This window comes from Sarcophilus harrisii, chromosome 1, assembly GCF_902635505.1.
Source record: "Sarcophilus harrisii chromosome 1, mSarHar1.11, whole genome shotgun sequence".
NCBI classification, from domain to species: Eukaryota; Metazoa; Chordata; class Mammalia; order Dasyuromorphia; family Dasyuridae; genus Sarcophilus; species Sarcophilus harrisii.
The window spans coordinates 79,653,892-79,680,568 of NC_045426.1; the positions used below are offsets into that span (position 1 = coordinate 79,653,892).

The 26,677-nt window shown below is 39.3% G+C and overlaps 1 protein-coding gene across 1 annotated transcript in view; it reads left to right on the top strand.

Annotated features, from left to right (window-relative positions):
• Positions 1-26,677, top strand: part of LOC100917316 (store-operated calcium entry regulator STIMATE) — a 66,695-nt gene that overhangs the window by 10,383 nt on the left and 29,635 nt on the right. Inside the window, exons 2-4 of the mRNA XM_031957458.1 lie at positions 16,738-16,786; positions 18,423-18,518; positions 24,912-25,033. Coding sequence (XP_031813318.1) covers positions 16,738-16,786; positions 18,423-18,518; positions 24,912-25,033 — 267 coding nt within the window. The remainder of the gene's footprint in view (positions 1-16,737; positions 16,787-18,422; positions 18,519-24,911; positions 25,034-26,677) is intronic.

The window sequence follows — 26,677 nt, forward strand, 5'->3', positions numbered from 1 at the left end:
AGCTAAATGGGACCATTTAAGTTCGAGCTAAGTATGGAGTAGTCCTGGGCTAATCTTAATGAAACCACTTAACTACCTCAAAGGGTGGGTCCCTGTCAGGAGAGTTTCTGGGTTCCCTATCAGTTTGAGACCCTGGGCCGACTGAGCTAATCATTAACCTCTGTGAATCTCAGTTTCCTGTATAGAATGGGGACCCTCATGCCATTATAGGGTTTATGACAATTTTTTTTTTAGTTTAGTTTTTTTTTTTTTTTTTTTACAATTCTTGAAGTATTATGTGGACACTTCATTGATATTTATGAAGCTGCCTCTTAAAGTTGCATTGTAGACAGGGAAAGAAACAGAATCAAGATCAAAAAGGATGAAGAATCTCATCCTTCTGCTTCAAGATGACAGTGATTTCCAAGGACTTTCCTGGAAATGAAGTGCCTGTTCACCATTGACTTTAACAGAGATCTGTTTACAATAGACATCATTCTCCAGACCTTCCTCACTGGGGAACCTTTGCTGGCTCACTATGGTAGTCCTAATCCTGCTTTCCTTTTATTCCCATTCTATTTCCACAACCTGGGCCAATCCAGACCCCTGTCTTCCAGTTCTGGAACTACAGTCGAATCAGTCTTACTTGGAAAAGTTGTGTCTGTCTAATCCCTTACGGCTCTCTTCACCCCTGTCACTTTCCAGACCAGAACATCCCTCTTTTTAATGCCCCCCCCCCCCCTTGGGCTGCGGGCTGTGCTTGGTGCAGTTGTTCTTTGGGCACTTTAGTTCTGTCTGGCCCTTAGTGATTCCAAATGGGCTTTTCTTGGCGGGGATGCTGGAGCAGCTGGCCATTTCCTTCTTCAGCTCATTCTGCAGATAAGGGAACTGACTTAACACAGCTGGGAAGTGTCTGAGGCCAGACTTGAACTCAGGGAGAGGAGTCCTAGACCCAGTGCTCCATGCGCTATGGCGCCTCCTAGCTTGGCACATAGGAACACAAAAACTTTTCTTCATTATACTTTAGAACCAGAAGGAATCTCAGAGGCCTGTGAGTCCAGTTCCCCGATTATAACCTGGAGAATTGGAGGCCCGGTTTGCCCTCTGCCCTCTGAAGACTTGTGGCCTGCTGGTACAACTCCTTTCATAGGGGAGTAGGAATTCCTGCCTGAGGTTCTCCCTCTAAAGATCACAAATCTCTCACTTTAAGAATTACATCTTTTCTTTATTGGGCCTGTTCTTTGTCCTATAAGATGTATGCAGAGTCATTCTGATTAAATTTTTAAGGTAATTATCATAACCATAGACTTCTGAATAGGGTGAAGCCTTTATCTCCCCAGGAGACATCTCCCCATTCCTCTTGCTGTTTCCATATTTTTAATGAATGAGATGGTTTCATTGCTTATGTTGTTATCCTAGTATAGGACCTGTCTTTGCATTTAATTCATGACCTTCGGGGGTTACACTGTAAAATTCTGTTATGCAGTACTGGCGAGAAATAACTTGGAGGTTTCCAGGCAGCTGGCTGAGAGTTTTTACAGCATTGATGAATAGAGCTGCCTAAGGCAATTATGACACAAATGCCTGCTTTTACCTAGTCTTCCTGGGGAAACCCTGTTCCTTTGGGGAGATCTGTAGATTTGGGCCTTTGATTTAATTTATATAAGTTATGCTTTTTTCAGAGTTAAAAGGCCTGCCCTTTAATGCATGTTGAATTTAGAATAACTGCATAATGGGGAATGAAGCAGAGCCCTAGAAGGAATAGAGGTGATCTAAAGTGCAGTGCAATCCCCAAACCCTGGCCTACCACCCAGCTGCCAATCAAACAAAAGAATTGTTTGGGAATGTGTGTTTTGACTTGTTTGTACTGCAGGACCCAAGAATGTAGAGGAAATTTAAGCTTTCCACCTCTCTCTTTACCTCATATAGCTTACATTCTGGGCTGATGAAGTATTTGGAAAATTATTTTTTAGTTTTAACTTTTCAGTTAAGATTTCATGCCCACTCTTCTGGGAAAGGGATAGCAGGAGTTTTAATAAATTTCTACCATGTAGCTGCTAGAATTGCAGTATCATATGAAGTCTGTTAGTTTCCTGAATTGTAATTCCATTGGGATCAGAGAGTAAAAGCAGAGATCCATCTATACTTTTTTGGGAATTCAGTTTTGAGCAATAAGAATTCTTCTTCTTCCTATTTCCCTCCTGCTATGAACAAACTATGCCAGGGCGTGTTGAGCAGAAACATTCAACTGGTTCACCCTTCTCCAGATTGCTCTATTCCTTTGAACGTAAAGAGGATAGATAAACCAGTGACAGGTGAATCAGATTGTAGCATGTTCATATTGTCTGTTTGGAGAAGAAGAATTCCATTCTAGTTGCTCCCATCTTTCAGCAGAAATTGTCTAAGTTCATATGACTGCCTTCACCCAGCTTTTGGTCTAGGTTAATGGCCAGAGGTTGATGGGTTGATGCAGTGTTTCTAATGAAAAATTAAAAATACTGAAAATTTTACTTCCTAGCTCCATTTCCATGACATCCCATCTAGGTTGGGAGAATTTTGGAAATTGAAGTTAGGATATTCCATTGATAAATTTAGAGGTTAGAATGATAAAATTAAAATAGCTTTCTATATTGGTTAAGTCCTCTGAATGCAAAATTGGTGCTTGAGTTTTGTGATAACTCTTGTGCTCTTGCTAGACCTTGTGTACTTATGATATAACTTTTACTAACCTTTAGTAAAGAATCAGATTAGGACACAAGGAAAGTATCTTGTTTGAAGAATAGCAAGGAGGCCGATGTCACTTGAGTGGCAGAGTACATGGTAGTTGAGGTGTGTGGAATAAGACTGGAATGGTGAGAGAGGAAGGGAGATGTTAGGAAACGCTTTAAGCCTTAAAACGTAATATAAAATAAAATGAAATATTTATGGTTAAAGAGGAGAAATTATTGCCCAAGATTACCAGTAAGTGGTGGAACTAGGACTCAGCCCAAGGTTTTCTGCACCCTCATTAGTTGTACTTTTCTATTTTTTCTGCTTTGCTGTCTACTGTGTCCTAACTCATGATGGCCTCCTGAGTTAATCATTTAATTTCTTTTTTCTTAGCTTCTCCATCTGTAAAATAGGGATAATACCTGGGGTGTGTGTATAATGCTAAATTAATCATATATACATATTATAGATGGAATATATTATAAATGGCGTGTATAATATGTATATATATACAGGTTGTGAATATCAAGTGTAATAAGATATAAAAGTTTGCTTTTTAAAAGAGTAGTAATGCTAGTAATGGATAGAAAACACTGGTCTGACTGATCACGGCCCTTTCTTGATCAAAATGTGCCTTTGGTTCCCTTGCCTCCAACATAAAACCCAAGCTCTCAGTATGGTGGTTATATTACACTGGCTCTCACTTCTATTTCCAAGCAGACTAATGCACATGACACTCCCTCAGAGGCTCTGAGCACCAGAAAAATGAGCCTGCTCACTACTCCCCATACTTATCGTTTCCTGTACAGACTGCTCTCTGCCTCCTAAAACCCCTGACTTTCTTCGAAGCCCAGCTCATCATGCCAATTACAACATAAGACTTTTGCTGAATCTGCTGTGATTCCTCTCATTTCATCCTCCCAAATTAGCCAGTTTACTTTTGTATAGAGTTTGTACTCTGTACAATTCAATTCAATTAAATTCAGCAAGCTGTAATGGGCTGAGGCTTGAGTTGATGCACTGAGGTCCCAAGCACATGAGGCTAAATAGTAATTGGACCGTACTCTATTAATATACATGCTTGGATAAAGAATGGCCCCCGCCCTCTCTATGCAAGTCCTGATGTGTTGTATAAGAAATGACGATTTTGGTGGGTGGAGGCAGAGAGACAGGAAGAGAGGCTGAGAGAGTTTGCTGCCTGGGTTCGGTTCTGGTACCTCTTGTGGCTTCTGGTCTAGCTAGTTTCTTGACTCACTGCTGACATTGCTATTGCCGATTCCCTTCTACCTCCGACATTTCTTCATCTCTGCTAAGAATAAAGATTGATGATTTTCCCCTAACCTGAATTCCTGACTCTGGCTGATTTTAAAATACACGGTCATCACAGCAAGCATTCATGAAACACGTGTGCCAGGTCCTGTGTACTAAGTGCTGAGAACACAAATACAAGAGAAAGTGAGTCCCTCCAGAAGCAAGGGGAGAAACTATATTTACCTAGCAAATACAATAAAGAGTATATGTCCAGGAATGAGTACAGGTCTAATAAAAAGAGTAGCTTATTAAGAATAAAATGGCAGTTCTAAGGGAACAATATGGGGTAGGATCTCAGGAGGATGGGAATGAGGGAGTTGAGAATAGTGATAAAGGAAAGACGCTTTGGGCCTGGGCAGCTTGCCCCTCAGAATCCTAATGTTTCTTATTTGGGAGTTAGGGGGAGGGGAGAAGAGAACAAGCATTTCTTCTATGGGCATTATATGCTAACTGTTTTACAGACATCATCTTATTTAATCTCCAAAACTATCCTATGAAATAGAGCCATGGGGCAATAGATTATCACATGATTTACAACAGCAGTGGCAATGTTGATTTGGTTATTCCTGGACTAGAGGGTAATAAAGGAAGGAGAGTCCTGCCTGGTAATCATGGTCAGTCAGAGTTGGTACTCGGCCAGATCAGCTCTGCTCAGGGAATTATTCCATATTGAGTAGATCATCTGGGAGAGGAGGAGGATGGAAGGGATTAGCAAGGTCTTTGCCACCATACTTATATGAGTGTGTTCCTTCAGTAGGGCAGATGAGTGGCTCAGTGGAGAAGAGCTCTGGGCACTTTTTGGCTTCAGATACTTACCAGCTGTACAATCCTGGGCAAGTCATTTTAACCCCGTTTGCTTCTGTTTCTCATCTGTAAAGTGAGTTGAAGAAGGAAATGGCAAAAATCCCAATGTCTCTGCCAAAAAAAACCCCAGATGGGATCATTAAGAGTCAGGTATGACTGAAATAAGGATCAACAAGTCCCCCAGTATTTGAGGATAGGGATTGTTTTAGTTTTGTCTTTGTGTCCCCAGCACCTAACAGACTGGCACATGGTAGGAGTTTAATAAATGCTTACTGATTATCTGTTTGGGGATTAGTATGTTTTAAAATTGGCATTAAGGATCATCCAAATTATGTAATCATATACATAAACCCGAATTTGTAACCTTGTTTCTAATTTTTTGTACATCGAGCTCGATCTGTGGTACTTGTGGTCTCACAAATGACCATTCTGTGGACTGTGAATTAATGAGGTATACCAGGAGCAACAGGATCTGGCTGAATGCCAGTACAGGTTATGTCTAGAGTTGGCTGGGGTTGGCAGAGTTCAGTGAGTTTAACGTTTCAGACTGGAAGTTGCCTCTTCACCTCCCATTCCTCCTTTCCTCTCTGTCTCTTTCACAGTACAGAGTGCTCTCCTTGCCTTTTTTTAAGCTCCTGCTGTTTCCAGCCACAAATGACTTATAGAAACTTAAAGTAGGCCTTTCCCGACCTTTAAAGAAATTTAATCAGAACATATTACATTAAGACAGTTTTTTTTTGGGGGGGGGCAGCAAAAAGGAGGAGGATGATTTGATGTCTGCTTGCTCCCAAGGATTTCACAGAGGTGCTGTGGCTCAGGTGATTTTACTTTAAAAATTTTAGATATGAAAGCAACTTTACATACCCTTTTATTTTATATATGAGAAAACTGAAGCCCAGAGAGGAAGGGCCTTCCCCAAACTCACACAGCTGGAACTCTTATGGCACACTCCTGGAACAGTGTTCTTTCTGTCTCCCCATACTAGATCCTTGCCTTACACTGTTACTGGAATCTTTCTCCTGTGTTCTCCTGATGCTAAAGTATTGGAAAACACTTTAGTTCAAGTAAAAGTAACTTGTTTGAGGTAAGTTTGTCACATCTTCACTTGTGCAGAATTCATAAATGGAGAGGTTGCTGTGGGGTGCATGAAGCAAATTTTAATGTGCATGTATTAAAAAACAACAGCAACAGAAATGGAGTACTTATTTGGTGGTATTATCACTGATGAGTTTCTGAAACAGCAGATTTTCAAGTTGTGCATGTGGTAGTAAGTTATACTCATATTCACTCCTTGGCTCTGTCTTCCCATAGAAATATACTGCTCTTTCCAACTTAATCTTCTGCTTGTCTGACTGTTCTTTCTAAGTCTTTGTTGAAGCATCATACATCTCCTTTTTTTTTTCTTCTCCTTGTCTCCCTGCATGGATGTCTTCCAACACTTTTTTCTCTACATTCTATCCCTTGGTGAGTTGATATGTAAATTCATGGGAAACATATGATCTCTACAACTAGGTGGCACAGTGGATAGAACGTAATTCTATCAGACTTTCACACTAGTTATATGGCCCCATCAAGTCACTTAATCCCTCTCTGCCTCAGTTTCCTAAATTGTAAAGTGGGCCTAATAATAGCATGAGGATCAAATGAGAATATTTGTAAAGCACTTACCACAATACCTGGCACATAGTGGGTATTTGTTAAATTGGTTAATTGTTAAATTGGTATCCAGCCCTCATCTCTTACCTGAACTTCACTTTCACATTCTTTACCATTTGTCAGACATTTTTCTCTAGCTATTTCATAGGCATCTGAAAGCCAGTATATTGAACAGAGAACTGATCCATCTTCATCGCTAGCCCCAAATTGGCTCTCCTCCAAACTTCCCTTTTTCATTTGAGGGAATTCCCTTCATGACTATCAGGTTTGGGACGCAAGTCTCCCTTTGATTCTTGGTATTCTTGCTTTCTTCAAGAAAGACTCTGCTTGTTTTTCACTCCAGGTAACATCACATGCCTCTTCCAAGATGAGTTGATTACCTGAAATCTCTTCACCATACAGATTGGCTTATTCCTTGATACACAACACCTTCTTGAACTCTTCAGATGCTTCTCCCCTTTGATTTTAGGGCTAGAGGAAGGAATAATACACTCCTTTGTAGAGGGCTCAGCTTTCCAAGGTAATTCTACATTTTCCATCATCACCTCTGCTTAGTTTCTACTCTAGGAAACATTATGCCCCTGTGTCAGCTTTCCCCAGGTATGTCCTCCCTCAGATTTTCAGTTTCCTTTTTTTTTTTTTTGTCTTCCCCATTAAATTGTAAGCTCCTTGAGAAGAGAGATTGTTTTTCTTTTTCTTGTTTGTATTCCCAGGGTTTAGCACAATGCCAAGCACATAGTAAGTGCTTTATAAATGCTTCTTGTATTGAACTGAAAACTGAATTCAAGGCTGCACTGAGCTGCCACATCTTTCATAAAACCACCTCCCTCATCCTGATGAAGTTTAGATTTGGGGAACCCAAATGAAATTAGGGTTTCTGGTGGTCAGGGAGTTAAATGAGGACTAATGGCTGCGCAAGAGTCCCTGTAAAGGAGTTTTACAGACCCCAAAACCTAGATTGATAAAAGAGGTTTATTATGGGGATTGGAAGTAAGGTTAAAGTCTAGTAAGGAAATAGGTGAGAGTAAAGAGGGAGTGGAAATAGTATTCCAGTGGGCAGAGACCTTTGGCGTGCCAAGCGTAGCATGGCATGTTTGGGACCTCTGCAAAGAGAGGGTTTTAGTTTGGCTCCTTGGTGGGTTTCAGTTAGGGCTAGAATTTGAATTGAATTCAGTGGGTTTCGGGACTGAGCCGACCCCACCTAGATAACAAAGATGAAACTGTGCTTCGGGGTGGAGTCCCCTCACTGAGGCAGAGTCGAAGGAGGTTTTCTCCTTTAAGGATTTTCAGTTTTGGGGTTCCCTCTTCAATCCTCCCTGTAGTATGTACTCTTCAAATTACCTGATGTATTATACTTATTTACTTTTTGAGTAAAATGTAAGCTTTTTGAAGTCAGGAATGTTTGCTGTTTGTTGCTATATCTCTGGTATCTCACATAGTACCTTATACAGTCAGTCAGTTAACAAGCACTTATTACATACATATTATATGTTAAGTGTTGAATACAAGTGCTAGGGATACAAGAAAAACAAAATTTGTTCTTGAGGTCAAAGAGATTACATTCTAATGGGAGAGACAACATGCAAATATGACATATATACAATATAAATGGAAGGTAATCTTAAAAAGAAACACTAGCAGTAAGAAGGGTGAGAGTGATTGGGAAGGTCTCCTGCAGAATGTGGGAATTGAGTTGAATCTTGAAGGAAGCCAGGGAAGCTGCTAAGAGTTGGGGTTAAGGAGGAAAGAAGAAAGAGACAAGCATTTATTTAGCACTTATTGTATGCCAGACATTATGCTAAGAGGGACCATTCCAGGCATGAGGAATTGCCAGTACCACTGCATGGGCTGTGGAGATCTAGTGTCTTGTAGGAGAAAAAGCAAATGGTTCCCAGTGTAGTTGGGTCATGCAGTGTATGGAGCAGAGTCAAAGGTGTGAAAGGAGAAAGAAGATTGCAGGCAGGTTTTAAGTTCCAAACACAGTATTTTATATTTGATCCTAGAAATAAAAGAGGACCGTTGGAGTTTGTTAAATGAGGAAGGGAGGAGTGTGACTTCAGTCCTGAATTATAGGAGGATGACTGGCAGCTGAGCAGAAGATGGATTGGAATGAGGAAAATTAGAAGGGCATTGGAGTGGCCCAGTAAGAATTGGTAAGGATCCATGCAAAAGTGCTGGCTGGGTGAGTGGACAGAAGGATGTATGGAAGAGACAGCTTAAAAGTTGGACATTTGGGGTGAACCAGAGTGAGTTGTTGAGGAAGACAGTAAGGCTGTGAACCTTGATGGACCAGGAAGGTGATAGAGTCCTCACCAGCTGCAGGAAAGTTGGGAACAAGGAAAGACATTGAGGGAAGGTTATATTACTGGTAAAAATCGTTTTCCAGTGAACATGATGCTTCCAAGAATGAAATCTGGACAGATAGAGACTGTGTTCCTCAAAGAAGAACTGGCTTAGGGAGCCATAGGGAAAGGTGGGCTATTCAGCACACAGGAGATCACTAGTGCTCCGAGTTGCTCATAGTCAAGTATTTGGTCTGTTCTGTGCTCTTGGAATTCCTTGAAAGCATTCTCAAAACAGCCTCCTCAGTGAGGGCTGACTTGCCCTCATACCCCTTAAATCCTTTTCTTTCAGATCTCTTGTTCTGCAAACTTGATGCATTTAACATATAAATGTGTATAATCATTATCTGTAGTGCGTCTTTTCCCTCGGTTGGACTCAGTTCTTTGAAAAAAGGGACTCTGTCCTTGTGAGGCCCACCAGGAGTCCAGGAAAAGTCACATGCTGTTAACATTTTAATTGTTACCACCATACACTTAGGTTGTGCTTCTTTCCTAGATCCAAAAGAAACTTTAGACATTGTCAAGCACCTCATTTTACAAATGGATTAATGAACATTTGTATCCTGGCATCTATGGTGTTCTTCACATGCTTTAAGAACAGTAAATGTTAGTTGTTGGATGTGGTGTATGAAAATTTATTTTTATGCTAGTGCTGAGAGATGGCCTATTGTAATGGAAAAACAACATAATGTGGTAAAAAGGGAATCTGGAAAACAAAAGGCATCAATAAAACATTAAAAAGCAGGAACACTGATTAGGTTTTGCTACTAACAAGTCTTGTGACTTCCTTACTTCTAAAAATGGGCATCATCTTGCTCTGTTTTACAGGGTTGTTGTGAAGCTCAGATGAGATAATTGGTATTAAATTGCTTTGAAAAGCTGTCCTGAAGTAGAAAGAATACCAGATTGACAATCAAGAGCCAAGAGACTTGGGACTTGAGTCAAAGCTTTGTTCCTGAGTTGATGTCTGATCTTAAGCAAGGCATTTGACTTTTCAGCATCTCAGTTTATCCATCTGTAAAATAAGAGAAACTTGATCTCTAGGATTTCTTCTAGATCTGATCTTATTCTCTAAGAATAAAGCACATTATATTTATAGAGTGGTAATAATTAAGTTATGTTAGCATTGCACTGTCATAGGGAACCTGTGTTTTTTGTACTACTGCCTCAGTAAGGTAGGTAGAGTTTGGTTTGTCAAGAAATAGCAAGTGATTATGTAAATAATTTTCTCATTTGAGTACTGGAAATTATTAAATATAATTGATTCTGCTTTGGAGCTTTATTTTTTCCCAGGTGATTAGAGACTAGGAGGGAAGGGAACAAGAACTGTAAATAAAGAAGTATGGCAAAGATTGAGTTAGTAAAGAAAAGTGTTTTTGTTGGGCTCTTTGTTTTCCTACCTTCAATGTGAGTTCCTAATTTAACACATTTTCTTTCCTACTATTCTTGGCCTGCAAAAGGTTGTTACTTTGGTGACTTTGACACTGTTCACTTGATAAATCAGAAGTCATTTAATAGTGAGATTGGGATCCAAGTAGGGTTTGTTATCAAAAATCCCATTTAAAAGTTGCTGAAAGTAATCTTTCTATATGTAAAGAAGTAGCATTGATCATTTTGAACAAGCTCCTGAGACCTTTACCCAAATTGACTGTAGCTTATCCAGTTCATTGGCAAGGAGAGATAGTATATATTTGGGGAAGATGCAATCATTGTTAACATTAAAAAACAAACATAGCATTTTGTCTCTAAGCCTTTGTTGAAAACTAACTTGTATACTACTGATCCTGCTTCTAAATTTCCTATCAATGACTTATCTCCTTTCTGCATTGGTTTAAGTTTAAATGCCTTTACCTGCCCCTCCCCTCCACAAGTAAAACTTGTCATTTTGGGGTACGGGGGAGGAGGGATGCAAAATGGCTTCTAGAAGATTGTTCTTGACTTCAGGGCTCTTCCTGATTCAGATAATAATATGCATTCACGGGCAAATTACTTGGAACAAGTTTCATTTTGTGGCAATAATGGTTATTTGTATTTAGATGTTTGTATGTGTATTTCTGCTTAGACTAGGTTGACTTGGAACACCTTCCCTAGACCATTAGAAACTAGACTAAGCTATTTCTTCCACTTTATCCACTGTTTTTGCACCATTTACCTCCCACCTTACTAAAAAGTTAAAACTATTTTTCATACAACCCCCCTTTTCCACATTACACAATTTATCTATTCACAAGCTTGTTATGGTAGTGGACCTTCCTCATATCTGCCCTCCCTGAGCGTAATCACAAAATGTCATAGATGTGTGGAATGGGATTCCATTCCTAGATCTTTTCTCCACCTGTGTGACTCAGAGCAAGTTGTTTCTTCTCCTTTCTGAACCCCAATTTCCTCCTCAACAAAATCAAGGAGGGTATGATAATCTAAGGAAAAGGACATTTGAAGAAAGAACCTTCCTAATTCTCAGGATTGACTGAGGAAAAGATTTTTTTAAAAAAGGAATATGAACAGTAGTTGAGACAGTTCAGAAGCTTACAGGATACGATCTAAGAAATAACCCAGTAGTTAAAACCATGGTCTCAGATATCTATACTCAAGTTGAGACAACAAACAAAAGAAACTAGAGATTGCAACACAGGAAGATAAACTTGACTTCATATGTATTACTGACTCTTGATGGGATAAAACCCATGATTAGATGGTGATTGTAACATATTGAGGAGGGGGGAAGATAAAGGGTGTGGGGTACAGTGGAGTAGACAGCATGATTTTGTTATGCATTGTTATGTGTTATATATGTATTCATATTATTAGCAGAGTATATTAAGAAAGTTTACTCATATGAGGAAATCCAGAAACCAGAGGGAGAATATTTGGAAGACATATGCTAAAGGTGGAAAGACATAAGATAGATGGTAGGCATATGATTGTTGTTATTGGAGACAGACAGCCCAAATGGTAGGAGGAAATAGGTGAGGAGTTTAGGAAACAGGTCACAAATCTGGCATCAGAGGCATGATTTAGTAGTTACATAATACTTCTTTTTCCAACTTCTGGTGAAGCTATTTTTTTTCCCCTGCCCAAAGCAGAGGAGATAACAAAGCATTAATTTTTTAGCAGCTGTTTTGACAATGAAAAAGGAGTTACTAGAGAAGCTAGTTAACTGGTTTTTAAAGTTACAGCATCAGTGCAAAGTGAAGGAGGACATTGTGTAGGATTATTACTATGGTCAGTCTGATACAGAATTAAATGCTGGAATTGCCTGCTGTGTAATTATAATAGCTCACATTTCTTTAGCCCTTTGGGTTTACAGAAGATTTACCTCCTGACAGCTCTGTGAGGTAGGCAACTACAACTAATTCAGTCTTCCAATAATACTGGAAGCATATTCCAGGCAGTCAGCTATGGAGGGAAATTGTTGTAGTTGGGTGAATGAATATCAAAGTAAAACAGAATTTATTTGATTGGCAGAGGATTAGCCAGAACTACAGCTTATAAGAACTAACAAGAGTTCCAGTTATGATAATCCTTCTGCATTTGTTATATTTCTCATCATCTATAACTCCCTTTGCATGAATTGTATGATATTAGTTCTTTGCTAAAAAGAAAAAGAGGATGTGGCTTCTATCCTTTGTTTCTTCTACATCACCAGAGAATTGTTCTTTGAATTGAGAGTCTGGTGAGAGTAGGAAGATGAGGGTCTTCCTAGCTTCCTAATAAGCCTCCCAGATTTTGGTAGACACCTTTGGAAAATGTCAAGAGCCTCCTGAGAACAGAACTTTTTGGAGCCTGCAGGAATACAATTTATTCAGGTCAGTAGCTTTCAGATTGAGCAGGTAGATTTGTCCTCTAATTTAAAAGGAAGGCTTGTTGGAAGGATAAATGATTAGACTGACTTTAGCTAGGTTATTTTACCCAGTAAAACATTTGCGAATGAGTTGAGGGAGGTAAAGATTACATTAAAATCCTGCAGTGTCAGAGCTAGGACCCTAAATAATCATCTAGACCAGGAGTTCTTAACTTTTTTTGTGACATGGATCCCTTTGGCAGTCTGATGAAGTCTATAAATAGTGAAGTCTCAGAATAATAGTGGTGTTTTTTTTTTAAAAATCACAATTAAAGAAAATTCTAAATTTCACTTAGAGGTTAGTGAAAATAAAGATGTAATTTTTTTTCCATTCTAGGTTCATGAACAGCTGTGCAGGGGGATCATTAATTTTTTAACAGCTATTTTGCCATATCAAAAGGGAGTTACTCAAAAGTTTGTTAGGTATTTCTTAACGTTCCTGGTAGCTCATGACCCCAAGTAAAACAACATAGCATATTTATAATCCATCTATCTCCAAACCTGTGTCCAGACTTAAGTGCCTTACTGAGAATTTAGCCTGGTGAAGAATCCTTCAGTTTCTTGGGAACTTATACAGGAAGGACAAGTGTTGAACATCATAGCGAGCTGGTTCAAAGGAAAGTTATGTAACATCTCATAGAATAAAATAACTACAGGAAGAAATCAACTCAGGAGAGATGGGGATTCTCAGAATGAAATACTGAAAAATACAAAGAGGACAACAATTGCAGGAAAAAAAGCAAAGGAAAGAAAAAATTGACTGAAGAGACATCCTCCAATGTAGATATACAAGGAACTCACCAAATAACTTATTATAAAAAATATACAGAAGAAGCAAGGCAACCTAAAAGAGGATAACCACAAGAACATGGCACATTTCTAGAAATTTCTGGAACGCTAAAATTCTGAATGAGACTAGTGAGGGAAACTAAGATCAATAAAAGGGATTTTTAAGTTTTTAACCAATGTTAAATGGAAAAAAAGGTAAAAGTGAGGACTTTCTCTGTGACTGGACCAATGATAACTGATGAGAAAGACAGAGAGAGATTCAGACAGAAAGAAGACCAAGTTAGCCTGTTCAAATTTTGCTTCTGCAAAGGAGAAAGACCTTTACTCTGCTAATAATAGAACAACTTAAATTTAAATCATGGTGGTCATTTAGTCATAAAATAAGAGACTCCGGAAGTTAGAAGAAATCTCAGAGATTGAGTCAAAATCTCAAATAAGGAAAGAGAAAGATCACTTTCTGTAATGGAAAACTTTTCAAAAGGGTAGCTTCCTCCCATTGACTCTGCGCTGATGGCTCAGCTTGATAGGTTATTGTTGCTATACCAGAGCCATCTGCCAGTGGCTGCTGAAGGTCTAACTTAGAGGTGCAGAATGGATCTCTTCATGTGAGGGGGTGAAGGGGAAGGAAAAGCAGTTGTGTTCTGTTCCCTCTGCCTCCAGTTTATCTCATTCCCAGTCCAAAACACCTGTGTCAGCAACGGGTGCCCTGCAACTCCTTCAGATGTTATGATCCACAGCTGTGGAGGCTCTCGGAGAATTGACCTGCCCCTTCACCTAGGCATGGTTTTTAACAATCCCTCATTTTTTGTTTTAGACGCAATTATTTTCCCCCCATGGTCAGTAAGTTTGTGCATTTGCTGTCCCACACACTGAGGAACACAAGCAGCCCACTATCACCTCTGGATAGTTGTAGGGTGAGATACTATAGCAGGTGTTGATCTTGTGAGATGTCACGGAGGCAGACTTTCAAAGGGAGAAGAGGACTGTAGTCAGAACAGTCTCTCATCAGTCTCCTGGCTCGGCCCTTTGATATATTGGCCCATTTAATTACCCCGACTAAAAAAGTCTTATGGGGTCTCTTCTCCTTTTCCTTCCCTGTGATTACCAAAGGAACTCTGGGAGCATCCTACTCATGAATAGCTCTCGAGCACTGCTGCTGCTTCTTGTAATTCTTGTTTCTTATGTCCCATGTTCAGATGCCAGGTTATTATTCTTAATAGATCTTAGAAAAATTTGGATTCAGATCCTTTCTCCAGTGTTACTTGCTCTGTGATCATAAGCAAATCACCTAATCTTTCTGATCCTGTCTCATATGAAGAGATAACCCTTTTTCCTTGCCATTATCATCTGTTTTGACTGGGGTAAGATATTCTTAACTCTAAGTTTGTCTTTTGCCTTCTGAAATATTGGATTCTAAGTTCACGTCTTTATTATGGGGGCTCCTAAATTGTTCGTAATCCTGTAGTTCCTTGAGTAATTAGCCATGATGTTTATGGGAGTTTTCTTTTGGGAATTTCTTTCAGGAAGCGACTGATTGGTTCTGTTTCCACTTTGCCCTTTGATTCTAAAAGATCTGAGCAGTTTTCGTTTGAGATTTCATGCAATATGATGTCTAGGCTTTTTTTGTGTGTATGTCAGCATTCAGGTGATTCTTAATATTTTCTCTTTGATCTGTTTTCTGTGTCACTAGTTTTTGCTATGAGATGCTTTACATTTTCTTCTTTTTTTTTCCCCTCAGCCTTTTGATTTTGTTTTAACATTTCTCGTTGCCTCATGGAGTCATTAGCTTCTATTTTATCCACTCTGATTCTTAAGAGAGTTTGTTGCTTGGACAAGATTTTGAACCTCTTGTGCCAGGCTTTTAATTCTCTTTCTGATTCTTTCTTCCATAGATCTTATTTTTTCTCTACCTTTTCCCTCATATTTTTCATTCTATTTGTGAAAACATTTAAAAAAAATTTTTTTTTTCAATTTTTGCTTCATCTCTTCCAGGAATTCTAGTCAGCTGTATGCACAAGCTATGTTTTTGTCTGGAGCATTGTTTGTAGATGTTTTGTCATTTTATTCTTCTGTCTTGATAATCTCAATCACCATAATAATTCATTATGATAGAAGAGTCTTTTCCTTCCAATTTTTTAGTTTACTTCCTGACTTCAGACTTGATGTTAGGGTTGGGTTCCACCACTCTGCTACAGGAAAGTCTGGAATAGTCCTGTTGCTACTTTTTGGGAGGTATTGGTTATTGTATTATTCCAGGATGTCAAGGACAAGTGTTTGGGTTTTTTTTTTTTTTTTGGGGGGGTTGTTTTTTTAATATCTTTTAATGTTCCCAGGGTGGTCCAATCCAGGAAAAAGTATTATTTCTGCCCTTGGTTTCAGCTCTGCAAGTTCCTGACCTTTTGGTTTTGGTTTAACAGTAGACTGCTCTGGATTCTACTTCAGCTAACTGGAAAGTTCTCTTGGTTCAGAGTGTCAGAATTGTAGGTTCCCCTATGGTCTAGGATTCTTGCCTTGATTATTCCTCTTCAAGATGACCTGAATGCTTTAAATGAGACCTTGCTCTGCACCCAATGAGCGAGCCACCCCGTTGCAGCTGCTGGCTTCTAAATTTCCTCTTTTCCAGTCAACTCCCCAGATCCTCCACACTTGAGAACTCTACTCTCCTGTTCAGGTCTCCTTCTCAGTCTGATTTTCAGCTATGACCTGCAACTAGGTAGTGGGGGGCATAGTTGCCTTTAGACACCTTTCCCTTTGGCATCTAGAGCATTTCTTAGACCATTGTTAGTCTGGAAATGCCCCAGGCCTAATCTGGACCTTTCTTTCCCTCTTGCACAACCTTTCCCTGGGACTAAAGTGCTGCATCTGCAGTATGTTTTTGGCCAGTGCTGCCTCCAGTCACTCACAGACCTCCATGTCTGTTTCTTTATGCTGAACTAGCCTAGACAAGTGATTCACTGATTTTTTTTTTCCCCTAGATTTTTTTCATTAGGATTCCAAGTGATGTATTTCCTAGATCTGTTGGAAAAATTTAGGAGCAAAACTTAACTGCTGTACTGCTTCCTACTGCTCTGCCATGTTGGTTCTGTTTCAAAATTGCACATTCTTAAAGTATTGTGAGAAGTTATGTATCCATTAGGGTAGTAGACATACAAGCATATGTACTTTTTATTAGATACTCCTTATCTTGCCATGTATTCAGTATAAAAATTTAAATTCAGTCTTGTGAACACACATAGTAGTACTAATTATCTATCTTTATATTGTTTATTTGGGAATCCACAATGACTGTCTTTGCCTTTCTTTCAGTCAAGCGCTTCAGAGAACCAAAGCATGAAAGGCGTCCATGGAGAATATGGTAAGTTTTAAATATTAAGTACTTTTAGAATGCTTTTATGTGTGAGCTGCTTATTTTGTGAAAAAATAATTGTTGCTATTATGAAACCTAAAAAACTGGAAGCTTTTTATAGTCAAACATCAGGGGGCTATGAAAGATAAAAGAAAGTTGTTTTTTCCTGGTATTTAAAAAAAAAAAATCTTATTGCATCATTCCTCTGCTTATACAGTTTTTGAAGACAGAAGAGAATACAAATTCATCAGTTTCCTCTTGCAAATCTTCTTTTGATGACTTCTCAAATTTAGATAAGCTAATGAGTTAGAATCCATTTGTGATATAGTCTGGGAACTTGAATATGTAATAGTCATAATTTAGAGATCAAGCTTGTCATTCCAAATGTATATTATGCTTTCCTTTGGCTGTTGGTCTTTTTATTCTTCAATGTTATTTAGTCAAAGGCTGGCCAATAATGTTGCAGCTTTTTCTCTTGGGGGTACAATGGTAATGATTCTGAGAGAAAACTGCACCCTGAGCCACATAAAAGGAAATAGGTGGTTTTTCTGCAGATGACTTTTGAAGTCATTTCTTTGGGTATCAGCCCTGCTACCAATAGATCAGCCAGTCTCTACATGTACTGAATCAGTACAAGATAATCCTCTTTATTAAGTTCTTTAGAGAATTAGCACCATGTATTTCATTGTACTTTACTGATGTTGAACTCATCACTGTTGTCTGTGAACTCTGTTAGAATATTTTATATACTGTCTTGGCCGTGTTTGCTACTAAAAATCACTTCTCAAGAAACCTGGCCACAAAAAGATCCAATAGCATCTGAGACAGAGGGTATTTCAAGAAAAAAAGTGTCTTTCACATATGTTGCATCTTCAACATTCTGTGCTGAGTCTTTACTTCCCATCCATCCCCTTTGTCATTCTGAGATATGGCACAGCTGGAAGTCATTGGAATCACTGCAGTGGGCACACAAGCTTGGGAAGTAAAGGGGCTGTCACAAACACCAACTGAGTCAGCCTGTAGCCTGTGGGCTATCTTGTAGAACTTGTGTCTGTGGGGAAAAACTGAGATCCTACACTTTTTTAGGTACACCTGTCTGATCCACAAAACAACATTCCCTTCAAGCCCAGTATGGAGGTCTGGGAACCTTGTTCTGTCACTCTCTCCTTTAAATGTTAGAACTTCTGATTGTTTCAGGCTCTGTGGGGGTGGGGCACAGGAGAAGTATTGATATTGTGCCAGATTAAACCTTATCAACAAGTCTCAAATGGTGAAACTTTAAAATGAGGTTTCTTGGACTTCAATGTGAAGCAAGTAAATAGCATTTTAAAATTATGAATTAATCAGGTAGAAGAGCAAAAAATATTTTTAATTTCAATGACTGGTAGTAATTGTAGGCCTGTCAAATGTCATGTTGTTGATGGTATGCTAAATGCTAACCATAAATTTTTGTCTTGGACTATGGTGTCTACCCTAATATGAAATGAAATGGGAGAAATATCTCTCTCTAGTGTGGACTTACAAACTCATTACAACCCTCAACTTTCCTTTTGTCCAGTGATTTCCTGAAACTATGCTTGTCTTTGGGAGATGAAAACATCCCATTCCTTTCAATTCCTTTTGATTGCTCTCTTTTCCTGTACAGGTTTCTAGACACTTCAAAACAAGCCATAGGAATGTTGTTCATCCACTTTGCAAATGTCTATTTATCAGATCTTACTGAAGAGGACCCTTGTTCACTGTAAGTATCCTGTGTTTAATATAGATTTAGTTAACTTCACTTGCCCACACTGTTAGCTTCATTCTAGTTCATTTCCAATAGACACAAGAATTTGGGCTTTTTGTTGGCAAATTGGTCACTGTTCTTTCTTTTAAACTTCCTTTAGTTTGGAGAGCCTTTTTAACCTATTTTTGTTTAATTTTTTAAAAAGTTTGTTTAATTTTCATTTCTGATACATTTCTGCCTATTAGATCAATTAATATGCATTGATTTAAGCATTTGCTATGAACTAGGAATACAAATTCAAAATTGAGTTGTAACCTGAAGAAGCTTATGTTCTAGAAGGAGAATACATTATAGTCACAGATAAGTGAATACTATTGTATACAAAAAAAAAAAAACTGATTTGCGTTGGAGTGTGATTGAAGGTAGAGTGAAGGTCTTAAAAGAAGATTGAACAGCTGTGGGAATCAGAAAAGGCCAATGGAAAGCCCTTGTCCTTGTGCTGAGCTTTGAAAGCAACATGATGTTCCTGGAGGTAGAGGAGAGAGGGAAGAGCATCCTCCAAGTGAGGGAGAGAAGGGAAGTAGAGGCATAGATATGGGAACCGGGCTGTAGCATAGAGGAAATGACAAGGAGGCCTACAATGCAAAAGGAAAGTAGCCAAGGCCAGGCTCGGAAGGGCTCTAAATGCCAAACAGGGCATTGCCCTGAAGGTTCTGGTGCAAAGCAACGACATGGGCATTGGACCTGAATTTCAAGAACATCAGTGTGGTAGCTGTGTGAGAGATGGACTGGAGAAGAGAGAATGGAATATCATTGAGGAGATTGGGGCAGAATTTGGAGTCCTATGAGGAACAAGATGAAGGACTAGACATTTTCTTTGATGCCCGCATTCTCAAAGCTCTCCAAGACACACCAAGAAATTGTAGCCAAAGATAAAGCAACTTCACCCAGCTCCATATTGGAGAAGAATAAAAACAGAATCCATGACCTAGTAATGCCCACTGAGCCTTACTCACCATCTCTGCCTCCCAGCGGTAAGGCTTCCTGGGCACATTGAGAGTGCACCTCAGGCTGACAAGTGCCAGGAAAGCCCCAGCTCTGGTGCCCTTCAGGAATAACAATCCACTGGGGGCCATAGTGCTGTAACAGCTCTGAACTGCCATTGCTGGGCCATAGAACTGAGGAATGGAGGAGCAAGATAGAACACCAGGAGACTGAAGGCTGTGTAGCTCTCATGTAAGCTGAGGCCAGTTCTGACCACCCAAAAGCTCCTTGGGCCAGAGACCTGGGCCAGTGAAGTGAATTCTGAATTGTCCATTGTGGGATCCAGCTCCCAGGGAAATCAAGGTCAGACGTCTGTGTACAATAAATGCTGCATAGGATTTGAGGAGAACATAGAACCACAATATATTCTTTCTGAATGGTACTTCCTTTCTGCTACAAACAATGTGATGTTGATGTGGCTTAGGAGAGCAATTCCTGGCTGCAAAGAATGTGTTTGAGGTTTAGCACTGAATAATGAGATTTAGACACCAAATGTTGGGGTTTGGTCATGTCAAGTATTCACAGTGGTCATTCCCTTTGGTAAAAAATGGGTTTATTTAGGAGAAGAGGTTATAGACAAAACAAAAATGCACAATAGATACCAGGAATGGTAAATATGAAGTAGAGTTGGGAGAGCATTTAGTTAGCAAGAAAAGGAATTTGTTGTAACATTTAATGATGGAAAAGACAAGTCCTCTAATGGAACTCACAATTAACCTGGAGAAAGGGAATACCCCATGAGGTTGGAGGATCCTAAAAGGTATAAGAATATAAGGTACACATTTGGTATTGGCTAAGAAATAGATAAGTTGATCAGTGGAATAGGTTAGGTTCACATGACAAAATAGTCAGTAATCTAGCAATCTAATGTTTGACAAACCCAAAGATCCCAACTTTTGGAATAAGAATTCACTGTTTGCCAAAGACTTCTGGAAAAATTGGAAATTGGTATGGCAGAAACTAGGCATGGACCCACACTTAATACCATATATAACAAGATAAGGTCAAAATGGGTCCATGATTTAGGCATAAAGAATGAGATTATAAATAAATTAGAGGAACATACAATAGTTTTCATCTCAGACTTGTGGAAGAGGAAGGAATTTGTGACCAAAGAAGAACTAGAGATCATTATTAATCACAAAATAGATAATTTTTATTATATCAAGTTAAAAAGCTTTTGTACAAACAAAACTAATGCAAACAAGATTAGAAGGGAAGCAACAAACTGGGAAAACATTTTTACAGTTAAAGGTTCAGATAAAGGCCTCATTTCCAAAATATATAGACAATTGACTCTAATTTATAAGAAATCAAGCCATTCTCCAATTGACAAATGGTCAAATGATATGAACAGACAATTTTTAGATGATGAAATTGAAACTATTTCCACTCATTTGAAACTCCAAATCACTATTGATCAGAGAAATGCAAATTAAGACAACTCTGAGATACCACTACACACCTGACAGATTGACTAAGATGACAGGAAAAAATAATGATGAATGTTGGAAGGGATGTGGGAACACTGGGACACTGATGCATTGTTGGTGGAGTTGTGAGCGAATCCAACCATTCTGGAGAGCAATTTGGAACTATGCCCAAAAAGCTATCACACTGTGCATACCCTTTGATCCAGCAGTGCTACTACTGGGCTTATATCCCAAAGAGATCTTAAAGAAGGAAAGGGACCTGTATGTGCCAAAATGCAGCCCTGTTTGTAGTGGCTAGAAACTGGAAAACGAATGGGTGCTCATCTTGGAGAATGGTTGGGTAAATTGTGATATATGAATGTTATGGAATATTATTGTTCTGTAAGAAATGACCCAGCAGGATGATTTCAGAAAGGCCTGGAGAGTCTTACACTGGTGCTGAGTGAAATGAGTAGAACCAGGAAATTATATATTTCAACAACGATACTGTATGAGGATGTATTCTGATGGAAGTGAATTTCTTCAACAAAGAGAAGATCTAACTCAGTTCCAATTGATCAATGATGGACAGGAGCAGCTACACCCAAAGAAAGAATACTGGGAGATGAATGTAAACTGCTTACATTTTTGTTTTTCTTCCCAGGTTATTTTTACCTTCTGAATCCAATTCTTCCTGTGCAACAAGAGAACTGCTCGGTTCTGCACATATTGTATCTAGGATATACTGTGACATATTTAACATATATAGGACTGCTTGCCATCTGGGGGAGGGGAGTGGAGGGAGGGAAGGGAAAAGTAGGAACAGAAGTGAGTTCAAGGAATAATGTTGTAAAAAATTACCCAGGCATGGGTTCTGTCAATAAAAAGTTATAATAAAAAAAAGTCAAAAAAAAATAAGGTATAAAAAGGAGAAAAGAACAGAGGCATGGTGGGGGAATGAGAGGAGACAGCACGTGGCATGGGGGATAGTTAAGGAGAAAGACACCACAAAGGGGAGTGTTGTTTGGGGTGTTGAATTCAGCAAAGATGTGATCCATGGACAGATTTTTAGGGGAAATCTAACTTCAGGAATTTGACATAACTCAGATTTCTGACCGAGATAGCAAGGTGGGGCTACCCAGGACTTCCACAGAGGGTGAGACCATGAGGTTGAATTGATCCCTCTCGGTCCCCTTCTTGCCTGCCTCAGGGAGGAATTCCACCTTTCTTTGCCAATTACATCTAGTAACTCAGGATCTCATCAATGTTCAAGTGTGGAGGGGATTCAAATACTGTCACAAAACTGATCATTTGCCAATAGATATCTAGTTATTCATATATTGTACTCTGTGCTCAACTTATCCTTTATCTTTCACTGAATGAAGAGCATGGAGTTTAGTTGGAACACCTGCTTTTAAAATAAGACAAGCTTCCTCTAGCTGCAGTAAGTTCAGCTGAAATCCTGTTTATATGTAATGGGCAAGAGCTGGGAATTTATTGTTACGTTATAAATCCTGCCCAAACAAGAATCATTCCTCTATTCTGACTCTATCCATTCCATTTCAGTTCTACCAGCACTAGTTAAACTTATTGTGTTGCACACTAGAAATATAAAGATCAAAAACCCAGCACTTGCCCTAAAAGAGTTTATATTTCATCCAGACTTGCAACAGTAGATAATATGAATCTTTTTGGGAAAGTTTATAGACTTAGGGCCAGCCTGAGGAAAACCCCAAGCCAGGAGTGAAAGGAAAAATTAAAGCCAGATTATTATGATTTAAGCAAGCTGTTCTTTCTTTTCATTTGGGATCCAAGAGTGACCTCTTGTGATTTTTCAGTGGAAAGACAAGTTGGTGGGCAAAGTAATTGTTTTCTTCCTCTTTTTTCTTTCAACCACCATATTCCCTTTCTATCTCTTAAAGTCCTCCAGCTTCCTTGGAACTTCCAGTAACATGTCATATCTTACATACGATTCTTCCTAAACCTCCCAGCTCCTATTGCTGCTCCCTGCAATGACTGTTTACATGATTTATACTCACACACTTACATACACACATATGAGTATAAATCATATATATATGTTATACATACCCATATATATGTATATTATACACACCCACACAAACACACACCCCTATCATTCCTCCTGATTTTGCATATCTTTGGAGGCAGGGACTATTTAATATTTGTCCTTGTATTCCCATTGCTGAATATAGTTCTCAGCACAAGAGGCATTGAATGAAAGTTTGTTTATTGATCGTATCTTTTGTTAACCTTTACTTGTGATAGAATAGATGTGGACTAGAACAAGCTGAGCCATAGAAAGAAGTGAATGTTGGACAGGATGAGTGAGGTCGATTTAAAGCTATAGGAGTGCAGAATTTCAGACTGGGAATGGTCAGATCCTAGGCTAGTGATCTTATTGCTGTACAGATCTGAGAGGTCATCTAGTTATAAGGAGTGTTCCTTAGAACCTAAAGAATCCGGAGGGATGGCTGGTTGCAGCTAGAGTGACTCACACCGGAGTGAATTGGAGGAGCCTGTTTGCTGTTTCTTCTTACTGATGAATGTTTTTAAAAAAAAAAACCTCTGCTGCTCAGCAGAAGGCATAGCTGTCTCCTGTTGGACGTGCAGGGCCAGGTTTCCCAGGACAGCGCCATTTCATTCGCAGACTCCCAGTGTTGAGTCTGGTAGGGCACCGTAGAAATCAGCTGGTGCCCAGCCGGAGTCCAGACCGATGGCTTTATTGGCTCCCAGGTGTACGGCTCCCCTACAGTTTGCCTTGAGAGCACTGCCTGGGTCACTAAGAGGTCCCCTGGAACCCGACATCTGGGGGGCTCCCCCTCTGTGGCCATGAGTAGAGCTCAGTGCCTTGGAAGTAAGAGTTGGGGCTGGGCCTACCAGTCGTTTCATCTCTTAAGCCTGTGAGCCTCTCCAGGAGGTCGTGAGTGCCGAGTTCTCTGGCGTGTTAGTAGCAGGAGATGCCGGATTTTTTGACTTTGAGTTCTCTTTCCACTGTACCAAGATGGAAGGGGTTCTCTGCTTGTCTGTAAGAGAAGGCCTCCCAGGGAGGCTGCTTTGTGAGGGAGTTTCCAGCAGGTGGAGCACTGCCCACCACTGGGGCCCAAGGGAGAAGGCACAGGAGAGCGTTCTCCTGAGATTTCAGAACAGAATTAGAATTCCTCTCAGTATAATGACAACCAAATAGAAACAGACCACAAAACGTCAGATTGAAGATGTGATACTTATCTTTACCATGATATTCTCCTTCTACATGTCAGAATACAGAATACGGACATACCTTGCTTTGTGTGGCTCCTATTATCACTTTCCTGAAGAGCTAGTGTGATATATTATACATAGATACTACTCAGTAAACAGATTTCAAATGAATCAATATTTATAATTCAAATCTTATTTGTCATTCATTTCTGTCCTCATTTCTGGGTAGTTTTAAATTTCTATTGAATCAGCTCTTGGTTAGGTACAATTATTCAGTTTCAGCTTTATAAATAAATTTTGTCTTTTCTCTGTCCTTTTTTCAATCTAATACAATTCAAAAGATATTAATTATATTTAATTGATACCCAATTCATTGGGGTAAGTATATTTAAGGGAAGGGAATGTAAATGAATCTTTTTATAAATTGAAACATCTTTTTAATATACAATTAGTTGCCTCTTGATTACTTGTTGAGGACTAATTTGGGTATACTGCTTGTTACCTTTAAAAGTGGGAATAGTTATAATGCCTTATGAAAATCATATAACATCTTACAAACACATATCCTTAAACTTGGCAGCCCGCAGAGGTCCTCTAACTATTTGCCTTTCTTCAAGACAAAGATTGGCCATCATTGCTCTGGCGTATATCACTTTTTGGAAGATGTCCCCATGAATGAGAAGCTGAGGATGCTTTCCTGATCATGCATTATGCACACCTTCTCCTTTAGGTATCTTATCAACTTCCTCCTCGATGCCACCTTGGGGATGCTGCTTATCTATGCAGGCGTGCGAGCTGTCAGTGTTCTGGTGGAGTGGCAACAATGGGAGTCTCTTCGGTTTGGCGAATATGGTAAAAATGCACGTGCACACACACACACACACACATACACTCAAGCTTTCTGCTACTGGACTGGCATAGGGAGACTAATTCATAGCCCTTTGCTGATTAGCAAGGTCAAATGACATTTTAAAGAAGAGATAAGAAGCTGGTTGGCATAGCTTAGCATATGATAGAGATAATACCTGGCTTGATTCTTCTGTCTTTAAGTGAGAGAAATGTGTTTTTTTGCAGAATGTTGGTAGCTTAGTGAGCCATTTGTAGGACAAGTTTTGAGTGTGGACTCCAAATGGCCATCTGTAAGAGATATTTCTGGGGTTCGTAAAGAAGAATATATAGAGTCAGATCCACATAGAATAGTCAGAACTCTGGGAGGGACTTGGGCCAAAGGAAAGAATAGAGAAATGAAGAGATTTATCTATGGTCATTGGAAGCAGGGCTGGAACTATCCCCATTCCACTCACTATTTCCTCCATGCTCTGTGTATCTGCTGTGCCCAAATTTCTATGAAGCTTAGAATTCTGTCAGTCTTTGCTGATAGTGTAGAGCTGGTCAGCTCACTGAGGTAGGGCAGTGCAGAGGAGGCTGGGGTCAAAGTGGGCACTTAGTTTTGCTCTGTCCTCTGGCTATCACAGTCATGATACATCATTTCTTCACATTGTTTACCAGTCCATTTCTGCTGCCATTATTATTTAAACAAAACAAAACAAAATTTTTCTAATGCAACTATTCTAGACCTTTTATTCTCTTCTCATGTTTTCAACTACATCCCGAGCTCCCATACTAAATAACAGTCTCTCTCAAATGTGCAGAATCTCAGGGTAGGAAGGAACCTCAAAGGTCATCTTGTTCAGCTTGTACCTAAACCAGAATCTTCTCTATAGCATCCCAAGTAAGTGGTAATCAAGTTTCATCCAAGGGAGAACCTATTATCTCATGGTGCAACACTTTCCCTTTGGAACACTTCTAATTGCTAGGAAGTTTTTCCTTAGATGGCAATTAATCAACAAGCATTGATAAGCACCTATTCACTAGCAGATCCTGAGATGGTTACTAGGGATAAAAGGACAAAAATGAAACAATTTTTGCCCTCAAGCAGCTTATATATTATCTGAAAATAATATATACACATAAAAACATACAAAAATTTGAGGAGGGAATCTATAGATTCTAGATCTGATTTCATTAGTGTAGAAGGAAACTTCCTCTTTCTAATGCAGGTCATTAACTCTTTTGCAACTTACAGTCTTAGCTGCCTAGGAGTACTCAGAGGTGAAATGACTTGTCTAATGTCACACAGCTATGTATGTGTCAGAAATAGAATTTGAATTCAGGTCTTCTTGCCTTTGTGAAAGAAAGCTATATCTAGTGAATACAAGCTCTTTCATGGGGTAAATCCTAGTGTCTACAAGAATGAGAAAAGGAAGTGAGGGATTCTAAAAAGCAAAGAGGAAGAGGAAGTGAGGGTCAACCTGTGTAAAGGCCATAGAACATCATTTGGGAGCAACTGCAAAAAAATTGGTTGGGTTGGGCAGAGAGCACATAAAGAGGACTAAATTGGAGCCAGGTTATAGAGACTGGTGTTTTCTCCTATAGGCAACATAGAGCCACTGTTGAAGTTTTTCTGGTGGTAAAGTAATAAACCTTTGTCTTAAG